A 13,830-nucleotide genomic window follows, 5' to 3' on the forward strand; every position below is an offset into this window, starting at 1 on the left:
AGACCCAAGCGGAGGTTTTCGGGCGGTGGTGAGTTAGAAGGCGGGTATGAGGAATGCATGCTCGTGTTTAATTAATGCGCGCGGGTATTGATGATCGACATACTTTAAAAAAAATGATGGCTTCACTTGAAATTATTTTCCTATTTCATTTGGTCCCCCCTCATCATGAATCTTTAATTTCACGTCAGAAATTTTTCGCATAACTGGAATATTTTAGGCTTGAGCACAGTTTATGAATTCGGGGCAGGACGAAATCCTCACTACCAAATTTAATTATTTTAAGATTTAATACATGATATCGGATTTAATCTATGTTACAGCTTGAGAGTTACTTTTAATCATGCTGTGCAGAAATTTTGGCTCTTGGATATATTATCAATAGTTATGTCAACTTCTATTAAAATGTGAAAATTTTATGTGATCCAATGATGTTAAATTAAGAAAATAATGATATACTTGTTGGGGAAAATCTATGTAACCACGTAATTTATTATGCTAAATCATTAAGAATTTGACTGAAAACTTAAGTGGAAGCGTATATGAAGTCATAATATTAAAGGTCAACAACCTATAATTAGATACATTAAAGTCCAATAGCAAAAACATTAATCGATAAGTTTAATTTTGAGCTTAACTTAATAGACAGTCCATAACACCATCAACATCGAAATTGTATATATTTGGATATTATTTAATTTTGGGTTTGCTCCTTATTTATATGTAGCACACCATATAGCTATCAAATTGCTGCTAGCTAGGTTATCTTCCTTTGGCTCAAGCTTTTGGTAAGTGACTCCTGAGCTAATATAAAAATGTTTTAAATTCATTTTAATTATTTGGATGATTCTACCATTGGATTAGTTCAGATAATCATCTATCATAGATTTTAAAAAAAATAAAACATGGGCAAAAATATTAGTAATTTGAAAATAAAAATTGGTTTAAAAAAATACATTTATTAATATAGGCCTTTCAAAAAATTCAAGAATTTAAAGATAGCAGCCATCCGGATGAAATCCCACTAGTAAAATATTGTTTTCATGCTAAAAAAATTAAACCCCACTGAGAAATCATTATTAAAATATTTATATAATGCTTGATCTAAATTGCTATTTTAAATAATATTCGTGGGACATGGTGCCTTTGGCCTATCAAGACAGAATTAAGATTATTGTGAATGTAGGGGTAGTGGTCACCGATTGATCACATATTCATTAATTTTATTTACTTTCAAAATATAAATATATATATGAAAAAAATGTATATGACTAGTTCATTATTATACAAATTTATAATGTCTATTGTCTCTCCTAAAAGAGTGATTGATACGTGTTATTTGTGTTATTAAATTATTTAAAATATTAGAGTGACAAGGTGCATCTGTAGTAAGTGTTTGATAATACATGAACTCTTTTGGAGAGGCAATTATTGCATAAATCAAGAGGCATAATAAATTTATACAAGTCATATAAGATCGAATGTTTGTCATTTGAACTATAGCTGATGATAACAACTGAAATCTAATATTTTAAATCATGCAACAACCCGAACAATAAATACTCGATCTCAAATGACATATATTGATTCCGAATCAATTGCCCATATGAACCTAAATGTGTCAAAATTTTTGATTGTATACAATGTAAACTCATAAGATAATTAATTATGAAGTAATATGATTTTTCACAAACAAAAAAAAATGCAATTCCATCTTAATTTATCACGTAGGTTTAATCAAAATTTAAGTGGATTAATGATTGCTATTAAATGTTCGTGCATGTATTGATTCAATAAATTAACAGAAAACAGAAATCACAGAATTTAATATTTGTATCCAGCTCCGATTCAACATTAAACTATTCAAATTATCGTTAGTGGTATGTCACCTTTCATTAGAAAATGAAACTCAAGCTACTTAAATTCATAATGACAAGACGACTGTGAGTATTCATTTATAAAAAGAATTGGAAACTATTTTTTATAGAATACATTCATGACTCGTCATGTGAATTGGTATTGTCGAATCGTGATAAATTTCGATAATAATGTATTTATGAATTATAATTTTGATTTTGGAGAAATTTAATATTTTTTCAAACGTATGTATAATATAAGATGAAATGAATATTGCAATTCAATGTTTTGGAGGAAAAAAATTGTTAAAACACCATATGTCATTATATTGCATTTATTTTAATTTATTAGATGTTTTTGGTATTCATCAGTTTCTTAATATATACACAATAGTAATACAAAATATTTAATATTAACATACTTATAAATATTTCAATATTTACATTTTTTTTCTTTTCATTCAAATTAAATTAATTATATATTATTAAAAAGTATAATAAAATAAATATTTATATATAAATATACGTCACGCGACATATGTACATTGAAAGTCAGTAACTTTTCAAAGTTTTAGTTCTGTATTTTTGGTTTTTGTTGGTCTTAATCTTATTTCATCGAAGTGTTGACATGAAGTCAAACACATCATCAATTTTTTATGTCACGTCAGCATTTTTCAGTGTCGTATCAACAAGTTTCGTAAATGACTATAAACTAGCAACAAATAAATATGCAAGATCAAAAACAAAACTTTTACGAAAAAAAGCTAAATTAGAGGACTATTTTCTGAAAGAAAGGGGAAAAAAAAATACATATCTTGTTGTGTGTGAATACAATAAATTAGGTATTGTGTAGTGGCTTTCGAAAGGGATTGATGAGTGGGAACAACGAGACCCACCTTAACTTGATGCCTCGTGACATATACCTTACCTGAACGACTTTTTTTCCATCGGTCCCAATACGCGCACACACTCATTCATTTCCCAATATAAGGAGTGATCGTTTCTTTATCAAATTCACATTAAAATTTATGATATTATATCATCCAATTTACAGATATGTATTATCTATCCTAGGGAATCACAAAATCCAATTGTTCCTTTTCTCCGTCATTATAACAATTTATTACTTTAAAACCAAAATGTCGTGAACTTGGGTTGATTAAGTAAAGATATTAATATTTGATTAACCAATTATTATAGAGAAATAAACTAACGTGCAATAATCCCACACGTGCAAATCAACCACACGTATGCATTTCATCGTATGACGAGTTCAAACAAATGGATTGGCACCCCTACGAAGGTGGGGGACAGGAGATACACCCGCCCGCACTCTCATGTCCCTTGATTGTTATTTATTATTTTCCGCAGACCCATTTTCGTCATTTCACATGCCCGCCTGCCCTCTATATAACCGACCCCCTCACCTTCAACTTTTCTCCTCAAAACCTACACTTCAATTGTACAGAGTTCAAGTGAGAGTTTGGGCGTCGGAGAAATGGGGTTTCCGATGGGGTATACTGAATTTTTTTTCCCCAAGTTACTGGTCTGCGTACTGACGTTCCTGGGATTCATTCGGAAATCTTTGTATGCTTCTTTCACTTTCTTTGGGCTAGGGGATTTCCTGGAGCCCGAATTGGTGTTGGTTCCCGCCCGGGAGGAATCCGGGTCGGAGCCCATATCAGTGTCGGCGGCGCTGATCCGGGAGCTTCTACCGGTGGTGTTGTTCTCCGATTTGGCGGAGATGGACCCGCCGGAGAACTGCGCGGTGTGCCTGTACGAATTCAGCGGGGAAGATGAGATCCGACGGCTGACGAATTGCAGGCACATATTCCACCGGAGCTGCGTGGACCGTTGGATGGACCACGACCAGAAGACGTGCCCCCTGTGCCGCACGCAGTTTATCCCGGAGGATATGCAGGAGGCTTTCAACGAGAGGCTGTGGTTGGCTTCTGGCATTTCTGATTTCTACTGCGACAATTCGCACATTGCTTAAATTTTTTCGATTTCTTTTTACATATATGTATGTTAGCGTATGTGCAATATGCAGCAAGATTGGTATGTAAATGTAAATATTACAAGCCAAACTGAGGATTTTTGGATTTTTTTCCCCAGATTCTGTGATTGATTTATTAAAAAATTAATTGAGTTGGATTAACTTGACTCATTTTCGTATAATTTCTAAATAAAGAACGAACTTAGGTATTTTTTTCCATTTAAATAATAAAAAAATGTAATAATATATCAAGATATCATATAATAATATATTTAAAAAATATATATATCTTTAACGAGTATGTTAGATTAAATGATTTGACATCGCAAGAGCACACCAAATTTTTATTTCCTATTTTAAACATTATCATGTTTGATATCGGATGGATTTATGGTCATCTTACAATCTCTTTTTAATTTTTTCCCAAAAGTAACTTCCCCACTCCCGTCCTCCATCTTTCAATCGAAAAACTTTCTTCTACCATAAGTCATTCCGAAGAAGAGAAAGGAGATAAAAACAAAATATCGTGAAGGTTTTGGCAGCGGCCGTGATGGTACATCTCACTTTTCCTTTTTTTTTTTTTTTTGGTTGGTTACCAGTTCCCCAATAAACGAGGTTTTGTTGGTGGATCATGTATGTTTGCTAGCTCTTCCATATTCCTTATTTCTAAATCGGATTTATTTCATTAATTATTATTTTTAATCTCTGTTTGTCGTAGCAAGGCATGACTTTGGTTCTTCCGTACGAATTAATGTAACTACGGATTTCTCTGTCGTGTGTCTTCTGTTCCTTTTTACTTCGAAATAGTTTTTGTACGAAGAATACTGTTTATTCATTTGTCTTTAGCAGCAAAAGGTGTCGAGGGAGGTCATGGATGATACTGCTGCATTTTCTATTTTCTCGTAAGCATGGGAAGAGAAGAGAAGCATGTTATCATTAGCTATGAAAATGTCAGATTGTATTAAAGCTTCGACATTACTCTACTTGAAATATTATTTCAAGAAAGAAAGATTATCTATAAAACTTAAACTATATTAAAATCGAGACTCAGACTTAACTCAGCTTCAAAAACTAACTTGAAAAATTGTTAAAATTCATACATACAACTTTCAAAAACTTAATTCAACTTACATAAGATAATTTCATCCTAAGTTTAGGATCCTTACGTCAAGAGAGCCAATTAGAATAAGTATTGTGTCTTGAGCTCAAAATTCTGTGTCATACGCTCTATTCAAGTCCAAAATATAATGAGCAATTGATGAAAGAAGTTGGGGGTAAAAATCAATATAGTGAATTAGTCGGTGGGAATGGAGGATTTTTTTAAAGGTGGAACAAAAATAGATATAAAATGGTAACTGTAATTATCGTCACCAACCAAGGCACTGAGGGCACAAAACTTAATAATGGAGATTCCGCCGATATCAAAGCAAATTAAAGCCATTGTTTTTAGGCTAGCTAGCTTTAAGTATACCCACTCTTTTTATAATTTGAACTTTTCATAAACACACAAAAGTTTATATGTGAAACTATGTTTTTGCCTTCTCATTGGAGATCCATTTTCTGGAAAATGTGTCTTAAATTTTGTTATATGTTTCAATTCAAAATGTAAGAAAAAAACATGTGTTGAAGATTTAAAAACTAAAATTTCACCGGGAGCGTAGCCATAGCCCAGCAAAGATTATCAATTTTTTTTATATAGTCATAGTGTAGTCCAATGATTTCTTTAAGCTCATCTATTACAAAAATAAAATGAAAGAAAAAAAAACGATAGGAAAAAATGCGAAATGATGAACGAGAAGATTTTCTATGAAGTGTGAATAATTTTTGTGATAGTATGACATTGTAGTGTCTGATTTGACATATCGTTATGTTGAAGATACTAAACGTTCTTGTCAACAGAGAAATCATTTTACAGTGGAAGAATGCTATCATTTTCATGTATTCAATGTTGTAATTGACAAACAGCTGATGAAGTTGAATACACGATTTACTGAGCAATCAATAGAGCTTCTCACTCTCTGTGAAGCCTTGAATCCCAGTGATGGCTTCAAATCATTATCTGAAAGTGCTATTAATATTTGATTGATAAATTTTATCCCAATGATTTTTCCAAAGATGACATGAAACATTTGAAAACTCAATTGGATCATTACAAGCTTGATGTATTTGAGGATCCGAGGTTTAAATATGTTGATTATCTTCCTAAATTATGCCGACTATTAGTTGAAACAAAGAAGTCGAGGATTTATTTCATTATTGATAGACTGATTGGTTTGGTCTTGACTCTTCCAGTTTCCACTGCTACAACTGAGCGAGCATTTTCAGGTATGAAACTTCTCAAGACACCATTTCGCAACAAAATAGAGCAGGAATATTTAAATGATGCAATGGTTTTGTCTATTGAGATAGAGATTGCTCATGACATTGATATAGATTACATAATTGATAGAGTTGATCTGTTGAAAAATCGAAGGTTGCGACTAAAGTCGTGTTTATTTAAGTTACCCTCTTTTCGCGTAAGTTTATTTTTTTTTTATTATGTGTACTCTTGCATATGATTAATGTTTGAACTTTTGGAAAATATTTATCCAGATTTGATGATTATATTATGAAAATCGTGAATTGCACTTAATCTTTATGTCATGTGAAAAATATTGTATTGATTTTTAGAATTTTTTTTTAATTTTTTAGTTTCCATATTTTGAAATTTTGACTACGCTCCTGAATTTCACCATATTATTGATGGAGAAACACTCAACGCGTAGATAGAAAAATCACGAGAGGAGTTTGTCATTAGATAATGGATTAAATTTTCCGGCTTCGATAAGGTACAAAAATACGCGTGCATTCCAGCGAGATAATTCTCACGTATTGTCAATATTTCCTAGCGACGGCCTTTTTTGTTTGTAATGCACATGACTATATATACGCAATTAAGCTGTATGAACAATAAATCAAATTGAGCCACTTTGATCCAGTTGATAATTGAGATTAGGTTTTGTTAGATAAAATATTAAGTATGCGATTTGTGATTTCACCGACCTTGAAGAAATTTTTTCCCACTTTGTTGCATCTGGATTTAACGACAATTTCTTTCAGGATCTTCAAAACAAAACAAAATTTATAGACTAATATATATATATATATTGAAGTGTAATGCCCGAATTTTGAAATATTGTGGCATTAGTTGTGATGGTTTATGACTTTACGTTGTGGTATAAATGGTAATGAATGTTATAGAATGGAATAGAAAATTTATGGGTAGAATCAAAGGTTGAATTTGAGCTAAATAGGTGATGGAAGTGCAGAAACGGTATGAAAAATGTGGCAGTAGTTGTGGTTTTTAGCATAATGTTTTGTATATTGATCCAATTGATGTGAGGCTACTTTCATTAAAAAGATATGACATAAGGCTATAACTTTCATGTTTTGAGTTTTGTTCAAATCATTTGGGAAGATGAGCCAAAAGCGCCCCGAAGTGTGTCGTGCGTATCGTCGTTCCTACAATGACACATGTTGGGAGATTTAGCATAACTTTTTACTCAGATCTCCAAATGACATGAGGCCAATTGGAGATGCAAGCCAAGACATAGGGCTACAACTTTGTAGTTTACCACTTTCGCAAATTCTGAAGTTAAAAATGCGTTCTTGGCAGAATACTGCGCGCCCCTGCGCAGGATCCGGCGCCCTAGCGCGCGCAGTGCTGAAATTTTGGTGTTTGGGCAGCAAGGGGCGCGCGGCTGCGCCAAAATCACGCGCCATGGCGCCCAGCACTTGTACAAAAAACGTGTTTTGAGGTTTGGATGGTATATATTTGATTGGGGAATGATTTTTGTATCATTTTCTCTTCTCTTTTTCCTACTCCATCGGTTTAGAGCTAGGGTTCTTCATTTTTCCTTTCATCTTCTAATTTCTTCTTCAATCTATGGGAGATTTGTTCAAGGAAATTATGAAATGAAGTTAGATTTGTGATCCTCTCTCCAAGATCTTCAAGATGGTGTAAGTATGTTATATTTTTATTCAAGTTTGGAAATGGGATGAAGTTTAGAATTGATATTTGTGTTGATATTTGAGATGTTGGAGATGTTGAAATTGTGTTGGTTTGAATTTAAAATGGAATTGAAGCCAATGGCAAAGTATAGGAGCTAATTTCTTTAGCACGCATGCTATGTGTTTGATGAAATGATTCAATGAATGTTTTTATGGCATATTAAGGTTAAGAAATTTACGGATCTTGATTCAAAGCAGTATTGAACTAATTATGAATTTTGAACAGAAATTACTCTGTTTTGATAGATGATCAAAGTCCTTGAGTTATAGTAGAATTCAAAGGTTCAAGACTTCTCATCTACACATTTCGATCTTCTTTTGGTAATATTTGAAAGGTATGTTACGGTCGATAACATACGAGGTAAAAGTATCATTTTTATTTTAAATTGAAAACTCTATGGCTTGATGAACTATTGGTGATTTGATGATGATTGTTGTATTGAGATGAGTTGATTATGATATCGAGATGATGATATTGATTTGCATCATGACATTGCATATTGAGCCACTTGTTGATTCAGATTTGATATGGCGGAGGTCGCCTTGATATATTGATTTGTTGGACGTATGGGGCTATAGTTGAGTTGGCATAGTGTATGCGGAGGTCGCTGCTATGGCCTGAACACTCTCTATAGGCGCACCATAGTCCTGGGATTGTAGAACACAGCACCCCACCCCGAGCGGATGAGTCGGTGGATGTTGCTGGGTGATTCTATTCCCTTGGGTACCCTATGACCAGATGATTCACTTGATCTTGAGATTTATTGATAGCCCACAGCTTCTGATCATGCATTGCATTATATTGCATCTTTATGAATTTATATGAAATATTTGAAAATTTAACTCTCATTTGTGATTGATTGTATCATACTGGGTTTATACTCACCGGCATGTCCGGTACCTCTTGTTTTCATGTGCTTGACGGTAGGTGAGGCGAGGCTTGGGATGCCAGAGTCCAGCTCCAGGCGAGGAGATACGAGTTAGAGTGGGATTCTCGGGTCTTAGGAGCTATGTGATGATGTTTGGATTCTTTGGTTCACTACTTCATGTTGGCATGTTAAAAATTTATATTTCAAACATTTGAGACAATTAAATTATTTTGACGATGTTTATGTAAGCTTGTGAACAACAAATTATGTATTTTACTCAATCATTTGGTGTGTGACAATTATAATTATTAGTATTAGATATCGGACCCGGGGCCCCACATGAAGGGAAATAATATTGTCGAGTTTGTTAGAATTATAGAATTAAATTATTTCCCTAATTATATCTTTCCTTATTGATTTAAATCGAGTATGGAAGTATTATGTGATTTTGCCTTTCTTAAGATAATGAGATAATTGTACAAATATATTTAAGCATATTGTTGATTTATTGAGATATTATATTTTTGTTAATGATTTGATGAGATATGATATCAATGTTTAAATAGAGTTTATTTCTAAACAAACTCTTATCTTCTCTTGTTTAACAGATTTTTTTATGAGATAAGGCTCTCATCTATAAAAAGGAAGACCAAGGACTTTGTAGTGCTGGCCGTTCTTTCTCAACATTATACACGCACGTTGCACGTTCTGAATCTTAGAGAAGAACACTTTCAACGTTACTGTTGCCCTGAAGACTGCCGATAGCAAGTGTTGCCTTGAGTGTTGGGAACATCTGCAGACAACATCCGTGACGAAGTTGGCCGAAGAGTGTTTCTGAAACTCTAGTTTTCGTTGGCGTTCTTTTTGCTTTCTTATTTACATTTTAATATTGTTGGTTGTTTTAGAAAGCTTTATTTTCTCAACTTGTTGAGAAAATTGATTTTTATCATAATCACTAGTGATAGGTTTTTGTAAACAATTTGGTTTTCTATTGATTAATTTTTGCCATAAGGCACCGCACAAGTATTTATACTTGTGCATATTCAATCTTGTCCATCATATTTATTTAAAGCAAATTTGTGTTACAAACTTTAATTTTCCGCTGCATGTTGTCCGAGATGTTGCAACATCTGGCACAACATTTAATTCTGATTAAACACAAATTCACTATTTTACATCCTATTCTGATATTTTCGTTATTTTTATTATATGTCGGACAAAATAATCCTAACATATATATATATATATATATATATATAAAAACAAGTTGGAGAATAAATTGATGTAAATTTTAATGGGACAAAATTATGACATTTGGATCCACGACCATTGCCCAGATATGATTTGCATGGTTTTTATTGTTAGAACAGGCTTGGCCTACCACATTTTGACATGACTATGATCTTAAAATAAAAAGGCAAATTACGATGTAATATTTTGTGTCCAAAACCTACCCGCATCAGAAGTACAAGAAATCGCTCGGTCTTTGAGTTTCCAAAGTTTTCTAAACTCATAAATCTTTAGGTTTAATGCCATAAGGAGGACTGTAAATAAATCAATTAATATTTTAGGGACTAGAATGAAATTCCCGTTGTCTTTATATACCAGAAGATCTAACCGTTCAATTTGCTCTGCCATTTGAACAATTATCTTTAGCATTTTTGCACACTTACTGCGTGTGTTTTCTTTCTATTTGAGGAAAATAATCATAAAGGAAAAAAATAGATAACACAAAATAAGATTCTTGTCTTCTTGCTCATAAATCGACAAGAAATCTGATCGAACAAACCATCAATTTCAGCTGTCATCTCCAATTTTTATTTATCCTACAACAGATAATTTGATTCAATTTTGGGTGCTGAAAATCTGAATTTTCGATGTCTTCTGAGATGTTTGTGTACGAGAACTCAATTCTCACCGACCCATTCTTCCCATTCACCGATTCCTCCGCCATTGATGCCCACCTTCATATTCTCCCCTCAGAAGCTTTTCAACAACTTCACGAATATCAAGCCATCCCAGAAAACGATAGCAGAAACCCAGTTGATGAAACAAATCTTTTGAACGAAATCGCTTCTGTTTTGTTCTCATCTTCCCCACCGAGTTTCAAGCTCGAAAATTTATCTCTAACCAAGTTGAGGAATGAGGGCCGGAACTCTGTTTTGGATGTGAAGTTCATGCAAAGGAGTTACAGCAGCAATTCTTTCGTGAATAACGGCCAGAATTCATCGTTTCGAGCTCGATTGGACAGTGTTTTGGAGACTCAGAATTTGCAAAATCAAATGCTGAGTCCACCTGATCAAAGCAGCATCTTCGCCTCCGGTCAAATGAGAAGGGTTTGTAGCACCGGAGATTTACAGGTTATATANGTGATTAAATTTTGAATATTTTTTCGACAGAATGTGAAAACAAATCACAATATGGCGAAAACAAATGTGTTGATTTCAAGTCCATTATCGGCAGAAAAGTCATTAATGGAGGAAGCAAGTTTCAAAATAGGACGGTACAGTGCAGAAGAAAGGAAGGAGAGAATTGATAGGTACAAAGCCAAAAGAACTCAGAGAAATTTCAATAAAACAATCAAGGTAATGGAAAAAATCAATTATTATTATTATTATTATTATTATTATTATTATTATTATTATTATTATTATTCTTATTTTTTGATTGATAATTAATAATATTAAAATGTGTTTTTTTTCCTCATGAATATATATATAAATAAAAGTATGCATGCCGGAAAACATTAGCGGACAATCGATTAAGGATACGAGGAAGGTTTGCTCGGAACGACGAAGGTGGTGAGATTCCTAAAGCATCAATGTTTCACAGATATGAAGACGAAGAATATTTTTGGGTAATATTCTCTCTTTTTTTTTTTTCTCTCCATATTTTATTGTATTTATTTATTTAATGGTCTGGTGTCTTTGTTATCAAACTCTTTTTAGTATTACTATACTATATTATTAATTATTATTATGCTCGTAATTTTTCCTTTTGTATATATGAATAAAATTAATGACAATAAGTTTTAGTACATTAAATTTTTTTTATCATCTTCTAATATCATGATATGATCGGAAATGTGGTTGCAGAACGATGGATTTCACCAAGAAGACGAGGAAGTAATCGAACGAGTAGGATCGTCCTTCGACGGTTTGGATGAAATAATGTTAATTCTCACCGATTGATTACAAGTTGTAGAGAGCAGATGCTAAGATTAGTACATTTCAAATGAAGGATTACATTAAGTTTAAAGATCGATTTTTATATTTTTGAAGAATTTTTAATATTAATAAGCTCTTTTAATGGGAAGTTGAGGTTAAGAATCAGTATCCTTTCCATGAGATTGGGAGTGTTTGCATTTGTTTCGTTGGCTTAGGTTGCATTTCATAGATTGATTTGTATTCGAGAAATAAGTTTGATTGATAAACTTTATTTGTGTATATTTTATTAGAATTTGAATTATGTCATATCATAATTTTATAAATGTAATAAAAAAAAAGTAGCTGAAAAAATCTAATTTTTTTTAACCAATCATAATGTCCATATGAAATAAATATAATTACTAAAAAAATTGTTACTTTTAAATAAAATATTATCTATCAAGTTTATTGTGTATATGTTTCCGTACAAACATTTTTCAAAATGAAAAACAAAATGGGCATAAATTAAAAAAAAAACTTATATAAAGTTAATCACTGATTATATATATTTGGGTAAGTGATATAAAATAACGAAAAAATCTTACTTTTAATCTCAACTTTTATATATGTTTCATATTTATCCCAAATTTTAACAAAAAATTTTTATACTTAAGTTTGTTTTAAAACAATTAATCACGTTTTAATTTCTTACGTACCCTACTAAATCTTGGGATACAATATAAAAATAATAAAGTTTTAGGTAAAAAAAAATTATACTTGTTTTCTATTTCATACTTCATATTTGTTTTAAAATCCTAAAATATAAAAAATCATATATTAAAATCATATAACTTTTCTTCAGAATAAAATCACGCCAACAAATTTTCTGAAATTACTTGAATTTTATTTAAAAATAATAAAATGATCCCAATGAACGTCGCTATATAGAAAATTATTCTATGATCTCCTCTCTCTTATTATTTTCCCTTTTCCTGCTTACTTTCTTAATCACTTTCTCTCCTCTTTCTAATTTTTCAGTTTTCATAGAATTAGGTCAAGGGAAAAAACAAAGAAAAGAACAAGAAAACATGCAAAGGTCAATTGTGATACTCACACATTATTAACTTTAGAATTTACAAATAGTCTAATACTGCCAATAGGTACGTAGTGCTGCACTTAAATAATAGCATGATTATGTTTTCCTCAAATTATACATTAAAACCAAGTTATTTCTTCACTTGATTGGACATCTTCGAACCCAATTTACCAAAAAAATCCACGAGAATCACTGCTAATANCTAGGGAATAATTAAAATATACTTAACTATTTCTCAACCCTTTTCAACGCTGTTTAATAATCATGGTCACTATCAAATATTGCAAATTGAATAACAAGAAAGTTCTCCATTGTCTCCCAATATATATTTCAATATATAACAAGAAAAATCATTATTCGGTAACATTTTTTAGTCCTACCAAATTTTCATTCATTCTGTAATTTATGATGAACAATAATTAAGGTTAAAAATATAATAACACCTTAAAGATCCATTCGTTGTATTGTATATTTGTCTGCTTTACGTGCATATGCATATCATTGTACTAATCAATTCTGATTCTTAATGAGTTATAAAGCTAATCCTTGTTAGAAAAGCTTTGTGAAAACTCAAAGCATCTTCGAATTGCTTTATTAATAGTTTAATTAGACAATTGATTATGAAATCACTTGTTTCTTATTATTCTTGACTAAATTCTTTCAAAACTTTTTTTTTTCTCTAAAAAATTATGATTATTTTGATACTAACTCTATGATCGTGTGAAATATTGTGTTATCTGAATTATGCAGTCTAAATATATAAAATAGACATAAAAATGAATCAAATTCAAATATTATAATGTGTGTGTGCATAAATATA

At 31.7% G+C, this 13,830-nt stretch overlaps 2 protein-coding genes across 2 annotated transcripts; both read left to right on the forward strand.

Moving 5' to 3' along the window:
- The first annotated feature begins 3,285 nt into the window (after positions 1 to 3,285).
- On the forward strand, positions 3,286 to 3,957 carry LOC140968540 (brassinosteroid-responsive RING protein 1-like). Its single transcript, XM_073429547.1, has one exon. The coding sequence runs from the start codon at positions 3,352 to 3,354 to the stop codon at positions 3,847 to 3,849; it is 498 nt and encodes a 165-aa protein (XP_073285648.1). The 5' UTR covers positions 3,286 to 3,351; the 3' UTR covers positions 3,850 to 3,957.
- Positions 3,958 to 10,645: 6,688 nt separating this feature from the next.
- On the forward strand, positions 10,646 to 12,186 carry LOC140968586 (uncharacterized). Its single transcript, XM_073429604.1, has 4 exons — positions 10,646 to 11,128; positions 11,168 to 11,353; positions 11,497 to 11,625; positions 11,864 to 12,186. The coding sequence occupies exons 1-4, from the start codon at positions 10,646 to 10,648 to the stop codon at positions 11,957 to 11,959; spliced, it is 894 nt and encodes a 297-aa protein (XP_073285705.1). The 3' UTR covers positions 11,960 to 12,186.
- Positions 12,187 to 13,830: the final 1,644 nt, after the last annotated feature.

This window comes from Primulina huaijiensis, unplaced genomic scaffold (assembly GCF_012295235.1).
Source record: "Primulina huaijiensis isolate GDHJ02 unplaced genomic scaffold, ASM1229523v2 scaffold37281, whole genome shotgun sequence".
Taxonomy (NCBI): domain Eukaryota; kingdom Viridiplantae; phylum Streptophyta; class Magnoliopsida; order Lamiales; family Gesneriaceae; genus Primulina; species Primulina huaijiensis.